We start from the raw sequence: 25572 nt of genomic DNA on the forward strand, positions 1-25572 counted from the left end.
TGTCATGCACCAGCTCTCAGTTTCAATTCAAATTAAACCAAGTTATCAGTTAATACACTAGGGGCTTATTCTTCCCCGTATTAAGGTTTTTAAACTGTTGGCAAATCTTTGTAAGATTGTAGTTTACTTGGGGAATGTATCAATCCAGAGGGCATTCAGGGACTTGGAATCGGTCATTCTAAACTGCAGGACACTGATCATGTGTACAGTTCCTATCATCACTTTTTTTTTTTATGCTCACATCTGAACAAAACATGAGGCTTAGATTGACTCAACAGAACAGCGGAATGAGAAGTCAGCCAGCCTTATTGCAAGGTTACCAAACTGACACCAAACCCCCTCAGTTGAGCCTGCAGGAGGTCTTCCTCAGCAGCTGATAATGATTGCTTCTTGTAATTCAGATATCGTTCAGTGAAAAGACACTCATGAAATGATTGTATATATTTGCATTTACCTCTATTCTGTCCTTATATTCTGTCTCGTAAAAAAAAAAAGAAAAAAATGTTTTCCATTCCAAAAGTTCAAGTGACCCAGATCCAGATTCATTGTAGGCTCGGTCCATGGGTGAAGTAAGCAACCACCGTAGTCCTTTCCTATGTCTGACACACTCTGTGGATCAGAGAGGCAAGATGTGATGCCATGCCTGGTACAGGCAGTAGGCGAAGCAGTATGAACTCAAACACATTACTGCCTGATTATTACATGTAAAGTATGTATGTAAGATGTATGTAAAGACAGGCACATGCAAGAACATTTGATGCCCACAGACTTAGCTTGCTCACATATAGTAGGTGAAGCCGTTTGAAGAGGCACAGAACTCACACATTACTGCCTGATTATGACCAACAAACTAAGGTCGCACTTGAGAGAATTCCAAGACAACCTGGAGGTTAGTTGAGTCGATGTATCATTCTGTCTTCTGTTTTGTGACTGACTTGATGTGTTCTCGATGTTCGACATGTTAATCCTTGTTTAGTCATTTTTGAGTTCTGATTGTACTATAAATAAATCATTACTACCAGGACCCACTTCTAAGACATACTTTAACCTCCAGGGGAAACCAATATAAATGCTTCAATGCAAATTCTCAAAAATACTCTAGACGTGATCGTCCACATCTACCAACGTTTTAAAATGATTTGTAGTTGCTATGTTCAGTGTTAAAGAATAAACTGAAATGGTTCAGCCACTGAATTATATAAAGCAGTTACATGGTTTGCCCTTAAAAGACAAAAGAGGTTTGGTCTTCAGTGTAGTTTGGGTGTTCTGCAGAATCCACAGTCTTGTTAAATCTTTATCCATTAAATCCACAAAGCTTTAACTTAACAGTTTATTTTGTTTCAGCAATAACAAAGCAATAAAACATAAAAAAATATGAACAAGTTTTTGATGTGTAGAACAACTTATTTGATGAAATTGACAATGATGCAAATGGCCTGAAATCAAACCACACCAACCAAAGAACAACGGAGAACAAGGGGTGGTGTCGGTTCTATAGTGACGATAGGGTGGGGGTCCCCCTAGGTGAAGACATGAAGCCTGCCACTGGCGTTCCCCCCCAGTAGCGCCGCTCTGCTGGGGTGAAAGGCTGTGACGGAGCACACCGTGGTCAGGTGATCTAGGCTGTCGAACGTGTGGGCCAGCTGGCCGCTCTCGTGGAACACCTCTATCCTGCGCGGCGGCTGCTGCAGGCTGCCCACCACGAAGCAGTCCTCCTGCCTGGGGTCCCACACCGCCTGCAGCTTGGACAGCCAGCGGCCCGTCTGCGTGCAGTGCCTGTCACCAACACAAACAGGTGGTACATAACAGTATGTTATACAGCAGGTAAAATAAGTATTGAACACGTCACCATTTTTCTAAGTAAAAATATTTCCAAAGGTGCTATTGACATGAAATTTTCACCAGATGTTGGTAACAACCCAAGTAACCCGTACATACAAAGAAAACAAATTAAATACGTTCAGAAATTAAGTTGTGTATAATAATGTGAAGTGACACAGGGAAAAAGTATTGAACACGCTTACTGATATTTATTCAATACTTTGTACAAAATCCTTTATAGGTAATGACAGCTTCAAGACGCTTCCTGTATGGAGAAACTAGTCGTATGCATTGCTCAGGTGTGATTTTGGCCCATTCTTCCACACAAAGTCTTCAAATCTTGAAAGTTCCCTGGGCCTCGTCTATGATCTCTGATCTTCAGTTCTTTCCATAGATTTTCAATTGGATTCAATTCAGGTGATTGGCTGGGCCATTCTAGCAGCTTATTTTCTTTCTCTGAAACCAATTGAGTTAACTTGGCTGTTCACTTTCTTGCTGAAATGTTCACCGTCGTTTCATCTTCATCATCCTGGTAGATGGCAGCAGATTTTTATCAAGAATGTCTCGGTACATTTTTCCATTCATCTATCCTTCAATTGTGTGAAGTTTGCCAGTACCGTATGCTGAAAAGCAGCCCCACACCATGATGTTCCCACCTCCAAACTTCACTGTTGGGATGATGTACAGTGCCATTTGTCCTCCAAACATGGTGTGCATTATGGCATCCAAAGAGTTCAAATTTGCTCTCATCTGACCAGACTATATTCTCCCATTATTTCACAGGCTTGTCCGATTGTCGTACTGCAAACTTTAAACGAGCTTTAACATGCTTTTTCTTCAGCAATGGAGTCTTATGTGGTGAGCGTGCATACAGGCAATGGCGGTTGAGTGCATTACTTATTGTTTTCTTCTAAACAACTGTACCTGCAAATTCCAGGTATTTCTGAAGCTCTCCACTGTGGTCCTTGGCTCTTGGACAACTCTTCTGATAATTCTTTTCACTCCTCTGTCAGAAATCTTGCGAGGAGCACCTGGTCGTGGCCAGTTTATGGTGAAATGAGGTTCTTTCCACTTCCGGCTTATGGTCCAAACAGTGCTCACTGGAATATTCAGAAGTTTAGAAATGCGTCTGTAACCAATGCCATCAGTATGTTTTGCAAAAAGAAGGTTACGAAGGTCTTGAGAGAGCTCTTTGCTTTTACCCATCATGAGATTTTTCTTGTGTGACACCTTGGTATTGAGACACCTTTTTATAGGCCATCAGTTGGGATATTAATTTGCACTGACAAGGGGCCAGATTGCTTTCTAATTACTGATAGATTTCAGCAGTTTTCTTGGCTTTCCATGCCTTTTTGCACCTCCCTTTTATCATGTGTTCAATACTTTTTCCCTGTGTTATTTCACATTAATACACATAACTTAATTTCTGAATTTATTTGTGTTGGTTTCTGTGTATGTATTGATTACTTAGGTTGTTACCAACATCTGGTGAAAATGTCATGTCAATAGCACCTTTGGAAATATTTTTACTGAGAAAAATTGTGACATGTTCAATACTTATTTTACCCGCTGTATATGTATGTAACATGTACTGTATGTGAAGACAGGCACATGCAAGAACTTTTGTTGCCCAGAGATTTTGCTTGCTCACATATACACCAGGGTTATTATGATTAATGAAAACTAAGACTAAAACTAACAGTGAAAACATTTCTTTAACTGAAATAAAAAATGTCAGTTTTCAAAAACTAAATAAAGACAGAATTGCATATTGAATCAGCTTAGTTTTCCCCCTCTTGGCTGTGGTTGCTATTCCTTTGTCCTGTTCTGTTTGACTTTTTCAGAGACACTGGCCTCAAAAAGGACCATGAATGAATGAAATAAATAACATTTGATTGTCATGCATTCCTTCATCCTACGTTTTCCAGCTTCTTACATTAATTATTCTCCATTCTAAACCTGAAAAACTAAAACAAAACAATTTAGACTAGTCAATTCCTCAAAATAAAACTACTAATGCCCTTCTAAAACTAAACAGGAATCAAAAACCAAAAGGCTAAATAAAAAATAATGAAAACTTCTAAACTATAACCCCTTTTTGCAACCCGCAATTGCAGGAAATCTTAAATTTGCGTGAATTTGTGAAAATGCAAGATCGCGAAATCGAGACTTAAGTGTGTCTGCCTGCAAAAGCACTCACCTAATGGAGGTCATCAGCGGAGCAGAGGAGACCACCTGTGACGTGTCAAACACCCTGGGAGACAACAGCAGGAAATCAGTAAGGTACAACCAACAAGAGACTCTTTGAGGGCTGGAAATAATGGAATGCAAAAAATAATAACAAATAATAATATATAAATAGCAGCCATCACGTGTCTCAATACAGTCAAAGGTTGTTGTCCATGAAAATGGTGAAGGAGAGTAAGAAAGATCACACACACACACACACACACACACACACACACACACACACACACACACACACACACACACACACACACACACACACACACACACCACCTGAAGTTGTTGCTAAAGCATGTGATAAAAGGCTAATAAACACACACACACACACCTCAGTTTGTCGTCCCAGCTGGTGGTGAGTACTCTGTTTCCTGTGTCAGGAGAGAAATAGGCGTAGGACACGCTGCGCGTGTGACCATACAGCTCTGACACGGGCTGGGTGGACCGCTTCTTCAGGCTCCGCACGTCATAGATGTGAACTCCACTGTAAACACACAGCAATACACTAGAACCCAACCAGTCCAAGAGCACACTGACCAACACACACGTTCTAGTGGCTAAACTGGTAGAGCAAGGCGCTGACAACACCAAAGTGACACACATGCCTATATTCCCTTTCTTTAGATAACCGTTAACCGTTTCTACTTCAGGCTCCACACACGTCATAGATGTGAACTCCTCTGTAACCACACAGCAGTAGACTACATGTATACTAAATTCATAGATGTATCCAACACCCCAATTCATTAGTTACCATTCCTATGAAGCCAAGCAAGTCCATTTATCGAGCACACTTAACAAACATTGATAATTCAGAATGCTAAAATGCTAAGAGCTAAAAGCTTAAACATTGGTAATTCAGAATGCTAAGAGCTAAAAGCTCCTCTTAGTCCTGATTACTGAATGAACGCAGACTGAGCCACTGCAGAATATGTACAGTTTTGTGCATATATGACTGAATGTTTTGTCATGGTAGTCCAAAAAACCTTGAAGGCCTCCTTAACAGAGAAAGGGTTTAAGTAAAACACACACACACAAATAATAACCACTGTTATACATTCAGTTATTCACACCTGTTCACAGCTACCACAAAATACTGCTTCTGCACAGGGTGGACATGGACACTGCGCAAAGTCTTTGGGTCCAGCGTATGGAGAGATTCGTGTGATGTCCTGTGAAAACACATGTACAAACACACACAATCTGTCTTAATTTGCTGATGAGGGCTAGGGAACACATTTGAGGAGTACACTCCGAAGCGGCGTACCCTGGAGTCCGTGTGTCGACAATGGCAACATCTCCCTGTGCGTCTCCTATGAGCAGAGTGGTGCAGTCATGTGACAGGAAGTCAAAGCCTTTCAGCCCCTTATCAGAGCAGTATAGCTAAAACCAAAGAGGAAACAAGTGATCATGATTATGTTGGTTGTCTAAAGAATAATGTCATTCTATTACCCTTTCACAGTAGTTTCATTTTCATCATACCATAAATACATCCTGATTCAATGACATGCTATGTAATTTTAAACTATTGAAGCAGCTCAAACCTCTTCAAACATGGCTCGTTCTATGTCTCCTGCTCGCGCTGCGCCATCGTAACTGGTGGTGATCAGGGTCGAAGGTTGTGACCTGGAGAAAGCCATGTATGTGACCGGCCTAGTGTGAGGTTTGAAAAGCAGGACTCCATTGTCGCCCCAGTTAGCCTCCTTGGGGGACACAGACAGACAAAACAAACACAACTCCTGTTAATAAGTCAGAATTGGTATCACCAGGGAAGTATGTGAAGTGTGTTCATTGTGTGTGTTGAATCAGGTGTATACAGAGGCGTGTGTGTGTATGTGCATGAGGTACCAAGTGCATGTTAGGTCAGTGTTAAGTTATGCTGAGTCTGAGGATCATTTGAGTATGTATTTGAGGATGAGCTATGACCTAACGTGTGTGTGTGTGTGTGTATCTGAGGGTAGCCTGTAAATGTTGGGCATTTTGCGCGCGTGTGTGGCCCTAACCAGGTTCCAGAGGCCCACTCGGCCCCCCCAGTCTCCGGCGGCCATGAGTAGACTGCTGGCACAGGGGTGGAAGGCTGCTGAGAAGATCCGGCCCTTAACCACCTTCACCACTCGCTCCTCATCGACACACATCTTCTGCAGGCCCTCCTTGTACCTGACAAACACACACACACACACACACACACACACACATGCAATGACTGCCTGATACCATCTAATGACGTCAGCACTGTAATTGAATTTTAACACCACGGTCATGTAAATGTTTGTCCACCTACATCTTCAGGTCCACTTTCTTCCCATTGTACACAGGTTGCTAGGAAAACAGGATTGAATAAGGAATGAAATATACACCAAAGCAATAACATACAAACAATAATAAACAAACATACTTGAACAAAAAGCATACGATATACACCATATATACGACTCAACAAGGGTAAACTGCCACTGCAGATCATAACACACCTCAGTCCACAGATGGATCAGACTCTCAGGGAGTCGGCCATCCTCCTCCAAGTTCAGTGGGCACATTGGGACCGGCCCCTCCAGACTATGCTCCTCTACCTATAGTTACCACAGCAACACAAAAACACATGAACATACCTTCATCAAATCATCAAATCATTGATTTGATTTGATGATGCTCCTCTACCTATAGTTACCACAGCAACACAAAAACACATGAACATACCTACATGTATACATTTACAAGTGTTTATAATACGCATTAGTGCATCTGTGTGTGTGTGCGCACGTGTGTGTGTGTCCGTGTAGATATATATGTTTTAATGTATATATAGAGAGTTGTGTGTGCCTATGCACTGCAGCGTTAATATTATCACTTTCACAGCTACAGTGAGGTACATCAGAAGGAAAAGAACAGCCCCAAAACTTCTCCGTCCATGAAACCTGATGCTTGAACATGGTGCCTAATATCTCCTCTTGATATGTTTATAAAATGAATGCCTAGTAACAGTCAGTTGTCAATCAGTCACTCACCTCCTGCTGCTTAAGCTCAGCTGGGAGGTTCGGCATGGCCGTGGGTTCTGCATCTTTGTTCTGTAGACGTAGTGATTTCCTTGCAGGAAGGACTTCTTTCACAACCTTCTCCCTACAACAGGTGGACAGGATGATCATGATGATATTCTAGAATTGTCCATTGCTAACTCTAAATCTAGTAGGCTACTTAATCTCCCATCAACCACTTTTGCTCTGAGATCCTAGGCCCAGTTGAGCAAAAGTCTCCAAAGCCTTCTTCATGGTGAAATACTAACGATTTTACAGTCTTGCGTCATGTCCAACATACAGATTTCATGCTCCGAAGTCACATGCTTCACCGACTAAATCGAAATGATCATGGCAATTAGGGTAGGGTTTACAAACATCCGCCTTTTCAGTAGCCACTTTTGTCCGAAGTAATACTACACTACAACAAGTATGAACATTACATAGCTCTTGTTATGCCCTGAACAGTTTACCTTAGAGCCACAAAAAACCTGAGCATTGGCCGACTTCAGCCCGTGTCCAAACTGCTCAGCACTGACTGGACTGAATCAATGGTCACATACACACCTGACGTCACCTGTATACACTCATTTCAGGGAGATATGGGAGACGCCTACCTCTTTAGGCCTAACTGAGATGGCTTCTTCTTTGTACTCAGCAACTCAGCTACCTGTACACAGGAGAAGTTCATCAGCTTGTGTCCTCCGAGCCTCTTTTACACATAGTTCCTGGTAAATTACTGGAATAGCCTTTCAGGCAACGCTCGTGATTATTCACTATTCAGACAAGCAGCTACATTCAGGAACATTTCCCCCCTGAGCCTTTCCACACATGACATGACAGAATAGACAGGTTGAGGGACAGTCCAGCAGAGTGATTTACGTGCTTCCCTGTAATGTTACTGCTTTCATTCACAACACAGCCATACATGCATTTTCCCTGAAATGTTAATGGGAATGCCTGCTCCCATTTATATGACCCCATGAAGGAAATGTTTATGAACATATTGCTGCCACTAATGTTCCAATGAGGTAATTTAGCCAATTTGAAATTTGACAAGACAAGAGTTAAAGAGAAAATATTTATCTAGAGCATTAAACTTATAACTGCAATAGTAACCGCAGGGACTGCAAAATGATAAAGTTGTACCTGAGGTAGATTCAGGGATGAGAGGAAGGCCTGGTTGTGTCGTATGTTCTCAAGCCGTTCTAACTCATACTCAGATAGACCCTGGAAAAGAATTCAACATCAATACATGGTCAATTAAGCTCCACCTAGCTAGATGAGACAAGAAGTAACTAGCATAGCACAACTGTGTTTGATAATTCAACTGTCATACTGAGTATTACACCGCACCACTTACGATTTGTTCGTTTTCTTTAGGATCACGGTCAGAATTTTCAAGTTTCATCGAATCCTCCATCTCTTTAAGCTTATCCTTCTGTAAAACACAATGTGGTGTTATGTTTTCAGATGGCAGTTTAGTGAATAAAGAAGAAGTACAGGGTTAACACAGTGAATTATAATGTTGCTTCCAATTCTATAACACTATTTTACCCACACACCCTACCTACCGTTCTTTTGGTACCACGCTTTGGGTTTACACTGGTGCAGACGTCATTACTCAGACGTTTTGGAGCCGGTCTGTTTCGAACTGACTGCCGTACAGGTTTGGAAGTTCCATTAGGCTCTGTTAGGTCGGGGTACTGAGGTGGTGTCACCTCCTAAAACGAAAGAGATTTCAGTTTCTATAAGGCAGTTTTAAATCATCATCAGTACGTTAAAATGGCGTTTCGAATGCATACACAAACAGTCAATAAAAAGTGCAGTCTGCTTTCCAGCTAACTAACTTGTAACATTTCCATAAGGCAGTCAAATGTAACTTTAGTAGAGTGCGTTGGTGCTGGTGCTCATCGTTGAGTAGGCTATCCTGGGGTTAAGGGTGGTCAACCTTGCTTCAGTTTGCCGTAGACGAGATACAACAACATAAGTGTATCGTGTAATATCCCGCCTTGAAGCTTGTTTGGTAACGTGCGCCTCCCACTGAGTTGCCTAACACCGCTGAAAGAGACCGCTGATTGGACAGTGAATGAAGTTTTAGCCTATTGCTGCTTCCACCGGATTCATGCCCTCTAATTAGACCAGGAAAACCCATGCAAGAGGGGGAGGGTGGGACAAGGGGAAAGGGGATCGTGGGTGTTCAAGGGTTTTTCTCACATGGGACAGTTATGTTTTCGCACACACATTTATTACAGTGCATGAAATGCCCTGTATTGTTATTCCTAGGCTTCTTATACTTCTTCTTATTCTTCTTACCGACTTCTGCGATTAATTTAGCTCTAACCGCTTAACGTAGAAACTTCGTTCAAACTTTGTCGCGTAGGTCTTGTAAAGGACACTTATGCTATGTATTTTCCCATTGATAAAATTTCCCATTGACTTACATTGGGCCATTATGACATCATAATAGGGTAATTAAACTGGATTGCACCTGTGCTTCACTGACACCTGCGCCAAGGTGCCAAGGCTCCTCTTCTCTCTGTCCCTCTCCATTCAACTGTATAACTAGGAATATTAAGAGACAGCTTCCATACTCTACTTTTCTTTCTCTCCATCTTTCTCTTTATCTCTCTGTCAACTTTCTCTCACACTCCATCTCTCTGCTTCACTCCATTTTTCTCTACTTCTTTCAATATTTTCCCTCTTCACTCTCTCTTTATCTCTTTATCTAGAGCCACTCTTGTTCACTCTTTGTTCCTTTCTTCTTTCCTTCTTCCACTCTTCTTTCCTTTCTTCACTCTTCTTTCCTTTCTTCTTTCCTTCTTCCACTCTTCTTTCCTTCTTTCACTCTTCTTTCTTTTCTTCTTTCCTTCTTCCACTCTTCTTTCCTTCTTCCACTCTTCTTTCCTTTCTTCTTTCCTTCTTCCACTTTTTTTTTCCATCTTCCTATCTTCTTTCCTTCTTCCACTCTTCTTTCCCTTCTTCTTTCCCTCTTCTTTCTATTCTTCTTCCTTTCTTAACTTTTGCATTTCATGCACTGGTATTTCCTTCAGGAAATGCACTTTCTAGTTGGTATATGATGTTTCTTCTACTATTTTTAAGCCACCAGGAATCTTTTTAAGCCTTATTGATAATAGTTTGTTTTTGCCATACCTCAATAGCGACAATGGATAGATACAAAGTAATTTCATTTAATGTGAGAGGGTTAAACTCTCCTTTTAAAAGAACTAAAGTTTTAGATTTTCTTCACAGGAAAAATATTGGTATAGCTCTACTGCAGGAGACTCACCTAAAGCCCACTGACTCTTTAAGACTTCAAAACAAGAGATATAAAACAGTAGCTACATCATCGGATGGCACAAGCACAAAGGGGATAGCAGTGATAATGAGACGGAACCTAAAGGTCAATATCCTTAAAGTGAGCTCAAGCGCTTCAGGAAGGTTAGCCTACTTTGCAAAAGACATGAATTTGATAGATCTCTGGCGAGTTCAAAATCCCACATCAAGAGATTATACATATTATTCTCCCCGTCATAAATCTTTTTCTAGGATAGACTATATGCTTATATCTAGTGAAATGGTCTCTGCATCTTCTTCAATGAATCTTTTTCCTAGACATATTTCAGATCACAACCCCATTGAGACAACATTTAACTTCCAAATGAGTAAAAAATTACAAAAATTCTAGATGGCGATTTAATTCATCATTGTTGCAGAATGATCATTTTCTAAACCAGCTTAAAAATGAATCGAAAGAATTCATAGATATTAATGAGTGCAGTGTTGAGAACCCATTTTTCCTTTGGAGTGCCATCAAAGGATTCCTTAGGAATAATGCCATTAGATTTTCATCTCTTCTTAAAAGAGAAAGACTCCGTCAGATCTCTGATTTAGAACTAAAATGTAAACAAATGGAGAATCAACTTAAAAATACCTATAGTTCAGACATAGACTCCCAATTGAAGGCACATCAAGCTGAATTAAACAGCCTTTTAAGACATAAAGTAGAATATATGATGCACATCACTAAACATAAATATTATTCTCAGGGAAGTCGAAACTAAACTTTACTCAAGCGACCATCACCCTTCAAAAGATGATCTTTTTGACTTCTTTAGAAACCTAAATCTCCCTACTCTGTCTGTAGAAGATGCTGCCCAGCTTGATGAACCTATCTCACTTACAGAATTACACGAGGCATTAAAAAATATGAAAAAGCAACGCTCACCAGGGATTGATGGATTACCGGCCGAGCTTTATTTAGCTTTTTGGGAAATCCTAAGCCCATTTTGGCTCAAAGCTATGCATTTTGCCATAGAACAGGGTTTTTTCCACAAAGACCTTAACACTGCACTTATATCAGTAATCCCCAAATCAGACAAAGATCCTTTGAAATGTGCAAGCTATCGTCCAATATCACTTATTAATGTAGACCTGAAAATGTATGCCCGTGTCTTAGCCCATAGACTGGAATCTGTCCTGCAAGACCTAATACACCCCGACCAAAAAGGATTCATGAAGGGTCGCATGGCGGCAGATAACATAAGGCGTTTGTTGCACATTTTAAGTGAGACACAGAAGTCTACCTCCCCCTGCGGCCTCCTCTTCCTTGACGCCGAAAAAGCCTTTGATAGGCTCGAATGGCAATACTTATGGCATGTTCTTCAGAAATTTAACTTTGGTCCTAAATTCATAAAGATCAAGTGCTTTATGCAAATCCGTCAGCTAGAGTTTGTATAGGAGGTGCCATTTCAGATCTTTTTGCAATTAACCGCGGCACAAAACAGGGATGTTCGTTATCACCGTTAATTTTCAATCTCTCCATAGAACCTTTTGCACAATATATTCTCATTCTAATCACATTTCTCCCATCCAAGTCGGTTCTTCTAAGCAGTCTATATCAATGTTCGCGGATGATACCTTGATCTATATGTCAGATGTACAAAACTCGTTACCGAACACAATCAATGTACTGGATAAGTTTGGTACACTGTCTGGTTTTAAAATAAATATATAAAAATCTGCTTTGATGTTAATTAACGGTGATGAAAGTAAATTAAAGTTACCTACTTCTATTGTGATTTCCAAAGAAGTCAAATATCTAGGGGTTTTGATACACCCATATGTCAACACCATAGCTAAAATAAACTACACTAATATTTTTAAAAAGATTGAGGAAGATACTAAAAGATGGGCTACCTTGCCTGGCTCTGTTCCGTCTCGTATAGCAGTAGTTAAAATGAATATCCTACCTCGCATTAATTTCATCTCTTCTATGCTCCCACTGCCTCCCCCAAATGGCTACTGGTCCAAGGTTGATTCTCTACTTTCAAAATACATTTGGAATGGGAGACGACCCCGCATAAAAAGGACAACACTTCAACATTACAAACAAGAAGGTGGCTGGGCTCTTCCCAACTCTCAATATTATCACTGGTCATTCACACTGCGTCCACTTAAACAGTGGTTCGACCCTAATTCTGTTTCATCTTGGAAAATAATAGAAGAAAACATAATTAGCCCAATTAGACTTAAAGATTTTTTATTCTGTGGCCTCTCCATTAAACATTGCGCTTTGAGGTACGGACCAATTCTCACTTACACGCTAAATATCTTTAAGAAGATTAAAAGATTTGTGGGTTTTGCATCAAAATGGCATAAATCATCTCCTCTGTGGCATAACAAATACTTGTTATCCGGTAAAAAACCTTTTGTTCAAAATATATGGGCAGATAAGGGTATATGGACTTTTGGAGACATAAATGGTAATAATTCCCTACTAAGCTTTAATGAGCTAATGACACTTTACAACATTCCTAAACATTCTTTATTCTTTTACTTCAGACTTAGATCAGCCCTGAAAACACAGAATGTTACATGGGGCTCAGGGCTGAAAGAACACACTGTAGTTAAATGGTTACTTGTTGCTCCTAAAAACACTGTCTCCTTCCTGTACACAAAACTTCTTTCACATTTGTCTCCTAAACCCAATACTGGGGAATGGGATCGATCAATGGGGCTTAGAGGGAGAACTATAAATTGGGAAACAAGCTGGCATAATATATGTAGAAGCTCCCATAATCCTAATCATCAAATCATTCACATGAAGATTGCCCATAGAGCGTATCTTACCCCTAGAGTCAGACACTTAATAGGACTAGCACCACATCCATTTTGTACTTTTTGTCCACAGAGTACGTTAGGGACATTCATGCATGTAATGTGGGACTCTCCCAAAATATATGATTTCTGGATTAGAATACTAGATTGTTTGTCTGATCTGATTGGTATACAACTTCCCATAGACCCTGCTCTACACCTTCTCATTGATGACTCTGTAATTTGTATGAATGAAAGAGCTAGGAAAATCTGGCTTGCCGGTTTAACAGCAGCCAAGAAAATTATTGTACAAGTCTGGGTGCCACCCCACAATTTATCATTCAAACACTGGTTGAATACCCTTTTGGACATTCTCTTTCTTGAGCTTTCCTCCGCCAAAGTAAATGGTGCAACCCCACGAACACTTAAAACCTGGAACAATGGCATCTCCAAAGTGAAGGACATTATAATGAAAAATAAGTAATTTGAATGTGAGACCTGTTTACATTAGTGTGCTGATATGATTTGTTATATGAATATATCTCATGTGATTAGGGGGGGGGGGTGTTCTGGGGCGGGGGGGGGGGTTATGACATGTTTGGGATATGTTATGCCATATATGCTTAATAAAAAATTATGGAAATATGAAATATGAAAATGAAATATGATATATTGAAATATTGTAAAACCCAATTTTAACCAATAAAAAATAAATACAAAAAAAATAAAGTTTCTTTCTGGCAGGACCGGAACCATAAATATACAAATAAGCGTGAAAATCCTTTTGCTACTTGTCTGTAAACGTACGCTATGTATAGAGCTAAATACATTTGCCTTATTTTTTAATCTTAGAAACATATATACAATGACTGAGTGACCTGCAATTAGTGGTTAACAGTGTAAATTAAATAATAATAAAAAATCAATGGAATATTACTAATATATTAGGCTATATTAAATTGATTATGTCATATTAATGAATAATATATTAATATTGTTCTTAGATAATTTGGAAACAGGTAGTTTAACAATAGGCTTAAGGTAGGTTTAAGGTAGCCTGTGGGTCATCGGTAGCCCTTATCTCAGAGACATGTCTTAGTAGTTCCCATCTCCCTGTCTAATCATTCCCATGTCTGCCTTGTATTTTCTAGGAGGGTACAGGTTACTGTCACTTTGCTCATGCAGCTTTGGAATTCACTCCATCCATGTCTTCTTCAATCTTCAAAGGCATCTTCAATAATTCAATTCAATTCAATTCAGTTTTATTTATATAGCGCCAAAACAATCACACCGTCTCAAGGCACTTTAATAAGCACTCAGGGCCCTACTATTCAACATAGCCTATGCTAAACCATTAGTAGCCTACTTGCTGTCCCTATGCAATAAAACTACCTTTTGTGTAATGTATTTTGTACTATGCTGCATTTCCCTCTATATGTGAAACAAAGCCAGTCCATGCACCTTTAGACAGTCTAGTTCCAAAGAGTGTGCATGTCTGTCTTAGGTTTGTCTGTGGAGATATTAAACATGAAGACACAAACACTGCAGTAAATCTCAGTGTGCATTTGGCTTTATTACAAACAAACAGCATAGAATTGTTGAGACAGTCACAGCCCCTTAATGTTCCTCCTCGATTACCTTGATTAATGTTACCTCAAGGAGGCTTCACCACTTTTTAGAATGATCATTCTGTGGTTTGCTTTACCTGCAACTTGCAGATGAGGCTTTCTGCTTGTGAGAATAAAGGATAGGCTGCAGTGTTTCACCACTTCCTGTTTGCATTCAGTGTCTGGTGTCTGGTAGGTGGGTCAGATTTCTATTACTATACAAGTCCCCAAATAAAAATCTTCAAAGTTATACACCCTCTATCTGTGATGTTCCCTTCTTTGATCTGTATGTCGGATTCATTAACCAGTGTGTCAATTCCCTCAGGCTAAGGCTGAACAATGATCTTTAGAAAATTGATGTGATATCAGTTTTAACCTGATGAATTCACAACACTTGATGACTGCCTCAAGAAAAGACCCCAGCCTCAGCACGGCTTGTGGCGAAGAAAGGACAGCCACCCCGGAACTAGCAAGAGCCTCCTCGATGGCAAGATGGTGATCTGCAACGCTATGCCAAAGATGATGGTGCTGATAACGGTCTTCAGTCTTTTGTCATTCGGTAAGAAGTGCTAGAAAGATGTAGAATTGGTATTTTTTGCTAACTGATTGTATTAATCAAAAGCCTACAACATTCAAGATCAAGTAGATGACTATTTTTATGTGTTGTAATCAAATGGTGTACATTTTTCAAGAGCTAAAAAGTAAGAAAATAACAAGATGTTTTTTATCAAATGTTCTGATGTTTTGATGAACAAACTGTCTTTTTCTCTAAGCTCCTCTTCTTTGGGCATTGGTATGATTTTATGACACCTGTGAAATGTGGCATATGTAATAGTGCAAGTTTTGAAGTCTGAGGATTCGGTCTAATCTGTGTCTGTGGAATCGATTAAAAGTACATTTGATAGTGCTTAAAATATGAAAAAGGCATCAGTCTTATTTTTATAATTGCTTAATGATTGGATGAGTTACTAAAGGCTTTGTCTGACTAAGTGAAATCCTATTATGTTGCAGTGGAATAGCTGATAAAGGCCACAAATATGTTAGAGCATCATGTTTCCTTACATGCTCCAACGTCGTTCTTCACAGCCTGACCTGATATACTTATTGTGTTTTCTGCCTTGGTTTTATTCCAGTCACAGGAATGGATACTAAAGTCCTCCAATCCCCTTCCACTCTTCAGCTCACCGTGGGAGAGTCTGCGCAGATCCAGTGTTGTTGGGATCTCACAGAATCACTCAAGAAAAGAAAAACAGAACCAAAAATGGACTTGTTGCAAAATGATCAGAGAGTTGATGGTTTGAAGAGACAGCAGATGTCAGTCAAACAAACCTGTTCCCTCCTGGTCATTCAAAGTGTCAAGACAGAGGATTCTGGCTTGTATGTCTGTAAGGTGTACTGGGACATACCTACACTGTATGAAATGTTCGGAACAGGAACACAGCTAACAGTGGCTCCACTGAAGACGGAAACTAAACACAAAGACCGTGTTCCTGCAATCCCTGCAAACCCTGCAATCCCTTCTGGCAAAGATGGTGAGAGACCATGACCATGCGACCGTGACCATGCATCTAGCGTTCTTTAGGTCTTTGATTGTCCGAGAAAGGGTTGTAACCATGTTATTTTCATGGTATTATTAGTTTACTCTGAGGTGTTTTAAATGATGATTAAATGAAAAAACTTGCGGAGCTTTAAAGGCATGTTGACAACCATTCACCACAAGACCACAATATTCCCCATGGTACCACGAGGACCTCTTAAGGGTTTAAAGTATCTTTACGTTTCACTTGCTTTGTTTTCTCTGTTATGTAAACCACCTTTAGCTGTTCTAGAGGCAGAGCAGGTCAGGCACATCATATAAAACTATTTTGTTTTTAATTTTTAATTAGAGTGTTGATCTAAACGTTTTCAAATTATTCATACTTTAGGGTTTTAAAGGACAAGAGAGCATGACTATTTTGTTTCATATGAACACTGAGGACAGCCTTTGTTTCTGTTGTATAATGTGCATTGATCGTGAAAGTCTCCACAAGTATTGAGTCTAAAGACTTTCTCTGTCTCTCAGCAGATGCAGTATCAGACAAAGACGACAAGATTATTTTTGTCCTGCGCTGCCTGCCTATCGTCACGTTGGTGATGGCCGCATGTTACCTGAGCAGAGACGGGAAGAAGGTGAAACCCAAAGGTAGCCCTCAACATCCTTACATCTGTAACCTTATATCTGATTCCAGTCTGGTGAATGCAAACCAGTTGTCTTGAATGTTACATATGCACAATCTATGAGCATGCATATATGGCTGTAGCTATTAGCCCATGCCTTGTCATGCGTCTTGACATTTAGTCATCAGAGGTCTGCCTGGTATGACCAGACTGCTCATTCACTATGTGAATTGTACTGAAAGAATAGTATGGTAAGTATGGTGAACAGGGGGCAGAGTGAGTCTAGTGGCTGCAACTACTATGAAAAAAAGCAGATCGAATAGGAGCACTTTGTCCTTTAGAATATCTGTATCAAACATGCTAATTACTTGTGATTATTCTGTCACACTGTGTTGTAGCATGTCAATTTGTCTATGACAGAGAAAGTGACAGACACATAAGACTCTGTGAACTCGCCTGTGTCTCAGTCAAACAGGTACAACTCACTCCAGCTCATGGCCAGGAAGAGACAGCAGGGGAGAGCACAGGAAGGCAGGATGATGGTGAGGAGCCTAATGAAGGTGAAGAGGACAGGATGGAGAGAGGGATCTGCCCAGAGGAAGGGGAGAGAGGGGGTAACATAAAGGAGCCTGGAGAAGGGGGGGATGGAATGGATGAGGAGGTAGAAGATGGCGCTGAGAAAGCCTTTTCCCTCACTGAGGCTGAGAAAGCCTGCTCCTTCGCTGGAGCTGAGAAAGCCTGCTCCCTTACTGGGGCTGAGAAAGCCAGCTCCTTCGCTGAGAAAGCCTTTTCCCTCACTGGGGCTGAGAAAGCCTTTTCCCTTACTAGGGCTGAGAAAGCCTGCTCCTTCGCTGGAGCTGAGAAAGCCAGCTCCCTCACTGTCTGAAATACTGCCACTGGAAGAGCACGATGGGCAGTAGCATCATGATGTGCAAACCACGTGAGGGTTGGGTTCATTGGTAACAGCTTTGTAGCCGTTCAAATGCTTTAGTAAATATCAATGCCATCTCACTGTGCCTTTGAGATATTATTAATAATATGTGCTTATGCAGCATCTCTGTTTAAAGTATTACCCATTAAGAACAATGCTGTTTATGTCCATACCTTTCCTTTCTTTTAGCTAAACTTGCTTGTTATTGCTTATGAAAAGAACAGCTATAAGGTGGCGTTTGCTATGCCATTGCTTAGCTCAACAAATCATTCAATGTTAATATCTGGACAGTCATTACCATCTAGGTCCTTCTTGTAATGTTTAATTTTGAGCCATCTATCCATTCAGTATCACATAGTTGTATCATATTTACATAACATAAATATATATTTATGTATACAAATTCCATAATGTGCATGGGAGGAAATGTGTTGTGATGGGACATTAAAGCTTTTACCACCAGTTTCTATCCAGACTGAGTCCACCCATATTAACATTGCACTGTAAATACTCACTGTTATCTTAATGGAACCAATTTTAGAATTTTGACAAACTGACAAACTGTTTTCAAAGCTTCATCTAACGTTTAATAACTTCAACAAATGTGTTTAGACCCACAGGGATGAAATGCCTTTATTAGCAGCAGCACACTTATCTGGTGCTATAGGGTTAGGGTGATACACACACACACATATATATTCACACATACTAACACACACACACACACACACACACACACACACATTTTCACACATACAGTGGGGAAAATAAGTATTTGAACCCCTGCTGATTTCGCAAGTTTGGCCACTTGCAAAGAAATGTGTGATCTATAATTGTAATAGTAGGTGTATTTTAACAGTGAGAAACAGAATATCAACAAAAAAATCCAGAAAACTGCATTTTATAACATTTATGACTTTATTTGCATTTGATGCAGAAAATAAGTATTTGAACCCCTAGCAAAACATGACTTAGTACTTGGTGGAATAACCCTTGTTGGCAAGCACAGACGTCAGACCTTTCTTGTAGTTGGTCACCAGGTTTACACACATCTCAGGAGGGATTTTGGTCCACTCCTCTTTGCAGATCCTCTCCAAATCCTTAAGGTTGCGTTTTCAATATGAGGGAATGAGGGAATGAGGTTCAAGCCCAATATTCCACGTTACATGGCCCCATCCATAGTCCCCTCGATGCAGTGGAGTCATCCTGTACCCTTGGCAGAGAAACAGCCCCAAAGCATAATGTTTCCACCTCCATGCTTGACGGAGGGGATGGTGTTCTTGGGGTCAAAGAGGCTCATACCTATAAAGTGCCAGCCAGGTACAGACTGTGTGCCGCGCAGAGTAGATGTTAAAATGGAAGTAGCCTAGCAGCTGCCAACATAATACGGGCACTATCAGTGCCTAAAGTGGTCAGTTTGCCACTTATCTCCCATCTGTTTGAGACGTCGATGAATTCCTCTGCACAGTCCTCCGCTGTATGTTGCGTTAACTGCCTTAAAATATTTTATCGCATTAATCTCGGCCACAAATATCTCATAGTTTAACGCGTTAACTTTGACAGCCCTAATTTTAATACATTTTATTGGCAAAGATAACAATTTACATTACAGTTCGTAATACTCTCAGAACCAGATCATGTTTTCTTCTTTGCCTGAACCACCAGTGTCTTCATGGCCCGCTTTCGCTGTTTTGCCACGTCTCAGCCTCACCCTTTTCTCATCTTCAGGAGGCGTGCTTTCCGCTTCTGATGGTGGTCTGCACTGGTGATGCAAGGCAGCTTCGCGTTAATATTTCCATGCACTAGCGCTCCCTTCTGGCACGCGCACCTGTTCGCAATTCACTGAATCTCGCGCTCCCTTCTGGCACGCGCACCTGTTCGCAGTTCACTGAATATGAATACCTACACCGACCCCCCCCCCACCCCCCCAAAAAAACATTTCTCATCGAATTTACACGGTTCACGTAGGTCACCTATTTTGGTTTCAAAACGGCGAATTTCGCCGAAAGGTGAGGGATTTTCATGCCTGCACAGTATCAGAGGATATTGACATGCTATTTGTCAGGAAACTTTTCAGGAGATGGAAGAGGAGACGACAGCTTGGCCGTAACGTAGGTTGCATGCATAGATGCAGACCACCCGCGTGCAACGCTTTGCAACATTACCTGTCGCGCGCTAATAGAAGTTAATAAGTTGCTAATTAGCTAGACAACACTAGCTAGTTAGCTTGCATGCTACGTGACACCAGCGAAGTTGATGGTCTCATTTGACGGGATGTGAAACGTTATGTCACGAGCCTACGCTATCTGTACATGGCTTACTTTTGCATATATGGAATTTATATAGCTGACTTGGCAATAACCTTACATAGATTAGTCTAGAAATCCTAGAAGGGATGTTAATAAACTGTAGGTCAGTTAACCAACGTTAGCTTGCCAAGTTGCATTTCCAGAGTGTAGTTGTTCAAGTTCTAGGAGGTACTGTTCAAGTATGAACATTGTGACGTGAAAATATAAATAAATCTGCCATATTTGAAATCATTTCAATAGTTTTCATGAGTGAATGTCTATTTCTAAAATGATACAAATCAAGTTTTTAATGTCCTGTATCTACAGCAATACCCTATCATAATAACAGATTCATTCTAGTACAGGAAATACTTTTCATAATTAAAAAGCAGAGGTGTATATATCGGTATCGGCATCGGCAATCGGCCAAAATGAGCTTGTAAATATCGGCATATCGGATATTGGCTAAAATTCAATATCGTGCATCCCTAATTAAAAGTTCAACAAAGTGCGGTGGTATAAATTAAAGTACTTCCCTGAGGGACAATAAATACATCAACAGTACTTCCCTGAGGTGCTTTACAATACATTCAGAAACAGTTCTGTTTATACACATGTGTAAGGTGACTATATATTAACCACCTCCCGCGTTTTTAAATTCATGACCTACTTGAGTGGTATGTGACATTAGAGATGTTAGAGTCAGCAATGACATTAAACAAACTTGAGGATCGGGATGTTCTTTGTGTGTGCGCGTCTTTGTGTGTCAGAAAGAAAGACAGAGAGAGAAAGGAACAGTCTGTTTGTGGTTTGTGGCTCACACCTGCTGTATATGCCATCTTTATAGTGCACAAAATCAGCTGTCACTTCATAGGCAAAGCTCACTGGATTCAGCCTGGCCACAGCATCTAACATTCCCATTTCATCATACTACACAAACATGAACATAAACAAACAAACACACACATATATACATGTACACATATATATAGGGGGTTAAAATAGCTCCAAATCTGACATCATATGATGTGTGTATGTGTGTTTGCTTTTGTGTGTGTGTGTGTGTGTGTGTGTGTGTGTGTGTGTGCGCGTGTGTGGTTGTGTAGTTTTGCCATGTCGTGATGTGTACAAGCATACCAGCAATTGAAAAAGTTGAAGTTCAATGAATAAATCTATACAGTGACGTATCAAAGCTAATTCAAAATTCCAATTGAAGCCATTCACTTATTTATGTACTATGTTCATTGTCTTAAACTGAAATTTCCACCACTATATGCAGTTTGACTTGGGTTCATTGACAAGATGTGCATTTTTACTCTACACCAGGAGAGGGCAGCAGAGACCTTGAATGCACTTACTCTGGTTATGTTGACAACATCTTTCACAAATGCTGCAGCCAGTCCTGGCTGGAAGTTACAGGTGCTGTCCTTCAAATGATAGAAATAGAGCCACGAAGATAAGAGAAGAGAAGAGAAGAGGGGAAGGGAGGAGAAGAGAAATATTTAGCTTATAGGCTTTTCACCTCTTGCTTTGGGCTAAAAAGTCACTACATAAAACAAATATAGAAATAATGTTCTTCTGCATCATGAATAATTGCCATGACCAACAGGCAAACTCACGTTTCCTCTGTATGGGTATCCATCTTCTGTCATGAGGCAACCCCTGTACTTGATATACTCAAAGGCCTGGCTGGGTAGTCCTCTGCAAGAGAAATTACATTTGTACTTTACACACAGCAGATAAACATGAACATGAGGCACACACACACACACACACACACACACACACACACACACACACACAAACACAAACACAAACACACACAACATGCCCCTCCTGCAGCACTTGTATACACACTACATGAGCATGCACATTTTGCATTGAGTGTGTATAACTTGTGTTGTGTCATTGCATCAACAAAGTGTAACTTGTAACTGTAACTGTAACTTGTAACTTTAACTTGTAAAGTGTAACTTCTGACGTGGAAACCTAGAGCACTACCAAGGAAAGCTAAGTACTGTAGGAGGAGTTTAGACTGAAGTTCACTGTAGAGAGCTACCCAACATAGCCAACACCCTGGATTGTACAAAACATTACCATGCTCACTTCTTTTCCATATGTGTTAAGTATGTAAACACTTAAATCAAGAACTGTAAACATGATAGCGCTGAACACTGGTTGTGGAGGAGATGCCTACCCAAAGCAGCCATGATTGTTGAAGTCCTGGGCACAATCTATCAGCTGCTGTTCTGACTGCACAACAAACCATTTGACACAAACATATGTAAATGTAAACATATGTGCGTCAATTTGCTTATGTGTTAACTGTATATGCGAATGTATGGGTGTGAGTCTGTGTATGTAGTGTATGGGTGTGCTTTACCAGCTCCAAGAGTTTCCCTGTGGCAATGGCTGTGACTGACTCCAGGCAGCCAGTGGTGGAGAAAGTCCAACAGCTCCCACAGTGACCCTGTATGTGTTGGACACACACACCTTCTTAACACAGTGTTATACATAACACTACGCTACACATATACACATTCATACTTCTAGTAACTGTATCATGTCCCCACAAGATCACCCCGCACACACACACACACACACACACACACACACACACACACACACTATTGCATCTTACACCATGTCCTGGGTATATGAGTCTGTAGTACTGTGTCTGTGGGTTTTCTGTACATCACAGTGCCATCACACACCTGGGATTTCACAGGAGTCACATAATTTCCTCTGGCCCTCCAGTCCACAAATTCTGGGTAGGGCCCCGCCTGGCGAAGGCGGCTGCCTGTGGTGGCTGAGCAGTTCTGTGGAGACACAAGGCATGGATAAACATGGGGAGGTGCAGAGACACAAGGCAGGGGTAAACATGGGGAGGTGCGGAGACAGAAGGCATGGATAAACATGGGGAGGATCCCAATGACCCAGGCCGCAGCTAACCCAGCAGTCAGTAAAGGAAAGCCACTCGGAGACATTTCAAAAGGCATGTATGCAATGAAGCTAGTGGAACAGACTATTCTGTCCGACATGTCTGGTGAATCTGAAATTGTGGGCTATAGTTTGAACCATCTGGAGAGTCACAACACCAACAACACATTCACACAACAGGGACACACATCTTAGGTGCTAATTCACACATGTTTTATCACTAATCATTATATGCCTTTTAACATGGCTTTGTATAGTGCAGACGGTACATAATATAACAGTAAATACCTTAACTTACCTTAACAAATACTTCAGCCAAATGTAACCACAGGTGAGAATGAATACACTCATAACTTTACAGTATACCTGTTTAATACGTCTAACCTGAGTACAACTTGAAGGGGGAACACAAACCTGAGGTTCATGAAGAAGGAAGGCCTTTTTGAACTCAGCAAAGGTCAAGTCTGAGAACTGATTCAGCCCCACTGTGCACATGCACACACACACACACACACACAGTGAGAGAGATAGACGGAGAGAAGAAACCATATCAGTTTTGATAAATATTCAACACCACCCTACAACCTTGCACAATTCAACTTCCATCTTACTAAGGTAAAATAATATTACACTTGTTTACAAAAGATTATTTATGTCTGTGAGTAACCCATCCCACGTGTATTTTATAATTCAGAGTTATGCAGTGCTTATGACCGGCCTTATCAAGGACCAAACGTATGACTAGTCATACTAGTGAATCCGTGTCTGTCTTCATTGTGTTCCAAGATCCTCCTGCTGTTTTGGGTGAAGATGTTCAGCCGGTGGTAGTATTCAGGCAGTTCATAAGTCTTCCCATTCTAAAAAAAAAAACATAGCTGAAATCAATGCAGTCGACACAAATAACCACTGTCTTCAATGACAAAGGGCACCTACCTCGGTCATCCACGTTTTAAAATGAAACTCATCTGAAAGATAGAAAGGCAGACTTCATTAAAATGTTACTCGAGTTCAGTAAGTCGCGTACCAATCAGAATCTATCCTATTACCTAACTTTCTTCAGTTTTCATACCGCTACGCCGAGGTTGAACACTTTGAAATAGGCTACAAAGCTTAAATGGCGAGATAACATGACTCGTCGCCACGAATTGCACAGGCTTTGCTACCCGTTTCATAACCAGCAGCTAGCTGCCAAAACAGTTTTGCGTACAAACCCCACAAAGTTTACAAATAGCATGTTCGCATTCGGGGAAAGACGCAATTAAAACGCAATAGACCATGCGGACAAATTGAGATTCAAACGAAATAATCGCAGTCAAAAGTTGCCATATATTGCTTACCTTCGGGTGAAAATACAGGGTTCAGATGGGCTATGTGTAAACTCGAGAAAATGAGAAAAGTGAAAATTAGACCCGCCATTCTTCCGCACTCACCTAGGTGTTTGGTTAGTTATAAAATCAGACTTTTAGTTGGGATTATCCGGTTACATTTCGTAACGAGTGACTGTTACAAACTCCAGACCTAGGCAACCTACCGCCGAGATTTACACATAACCAGAGTGCGTGAACCAATGGGATGCGACGTAAACATTGGAATTTATAGAGGATTGTTGGTGTGTGATGTGTTTGGGTGAAATGGCAAATCGCATAGTTCTAAACTGTTGTAAATGTTCCAAATTATCCTTCAGTTTGAGTCAAATGCATTTACAAGCATGCATTGTGACATTGAAAACCTGTTACGCTTTCAGCCCTTTCATTTCTGTCAGTTGGATTTTTATTAGGCCCGTTTCTTAAAGGGAATCACAGGCTTCTGTTTGTGTGCGTTTAATTGTGCAATTGTATTTAGAGTAAATCATTGAGTTACACGTGCCTTCACTACCAGTGGACCGTTTGTAGGCTAGTCTCTGCAGTGCATGAACATCTTGACATTCTCGGAGAAATCAGTTAGTGAAAATGTAAGGAAGTGAAGCTGTCGCATACTGTGATTGGATGTCGGCAAATATTTAAATGTATGTAGAAAAGTAGCCTATCGGAGTTCTGAGTGGACGATGAAGTTGAAGACCGGAATCGGATGGGGAAGTTGAACACTGACTGTGTTTGTTATTGTAATTGTCTGCGCGCAACAGTTCGTGATTCGTGAAAAGGCACTAATTGTTGGATCGTTGGATTGTTCTACAGTATTTGTGTAGGCTACCTTTTGCATTTCCGTGATTCTCACCTAAAGTAATAGACTTCATCTCTGACCTACACTCTGTGTCTATATAGAACCTTAGCACACTAACTGTAATAAAAGAAACCTGTTTGTTCAGAACCTAGATGTGTGTGAAAAGAAGATTATCTTAATGCTCAGCTCCCTGTCAAACGCATACGGTTAGTTTAAGTAAGTAAGTAAGTAAGTAAGTAAGTAAGACTTTATTTATATAGCACATTTCGTACAAGAAATTGCAGTTTAAAGTGCTTAGTGCTTTAACTACTGTG

At 40.6% G+C, this 25572-nt stretch overlaps 1 protein-coding gene across 2 annotated transcripts; it reads right to left on the reverse strand.

Moving 5' to 3' along the window:
• Positions 1–1316: 1316 nt before the first annotated feature.
• wdr76 (WD repeat domain 76) lies at positions 1317–24654 on the reverse strand. Of its 2 annotated transcripts, none has more exons than XM_031569077.1 (23): positions 24529–24654; positions 24032–24063; positions 23850–23955; positions 23513–23583; positions 22873–22977; positions 22542–22628; positions 22356–22411; positions 21778–21859; positions 21517–21585; positions 8651–8800; positions 8440–8517; positions 8226–8306; positions 7694–7746; positions 7071–7182; positions 6537–6635; positions 6347–6384; positions 6069–6222; positions 5610–5768; positions 5333–5448; positions 5139–5237; positions 4397–4549; positions 4022–4075; positions 1317–1776 (listed from the first exon to the last, which is right to left on the reverse strand). In XM_031569077.1, the coding sequence occupies exons 2-23, from the start codon at positions 24038–24040 to the stop codon at positions 1521–1523; spliced, it is 2187 nt and encodes a 728-aa protein (XP_031424937.1). In that variant the 5' UTR covers positions 24041–24063; positions 24529–24654; the 3' UTR covers positions 1317–1520. The 2 variants fall into 2 exon arrangements, with proteins under 2 accessions (XP_031424937.1, XP_031424936.1); XM_031569076.1 differs by having other exon boundaries at positions 24436–24654.
• Positions 24655–25572: the final 918 nt, after the last annotated feature.

This window comes from Clupea harengus, chromosome 6, assembly GCF_900700415.2.
Source record: "Clupea harengus chromosome 6, Ch_v2.0.2, whole genome shotgun sequence".
NCBI classification, from domain to species: domain Eukaryota; kingdom Metazoa; phylum Chordata; class Actinopteri; order Clupeiformes; family Clupeidae; genus Clupea; species Clupea harengus.

What these genes read in the sequence shown, in the direction of transcription:
- wdr76 (XM_031569076.1), bottom strand. Translation starts at nt 24,514, where the DNA reads ATGGCGGGTCTAATTTTCACTTTTCTCATTTTCTCGAGTTTACACATA. An exon ending in GATACCCATACAGAGGAAAC is followed by an intron (nt 21,586 to 21,777) that starts GTGAGTTTGCCT and finishes TATCATTTGAAG; the next exon opens with GACAGCACCTGTAACTTCCA. An exon ending in TTTGTGGTAGCTGTGAACAG is followed by an intron (nt 4,550 to 5,138) that starts GTGTGAATAACT and finishes GTGTGTTTACAG; the next exon opens with TGGAGTTCACATCTATGACG.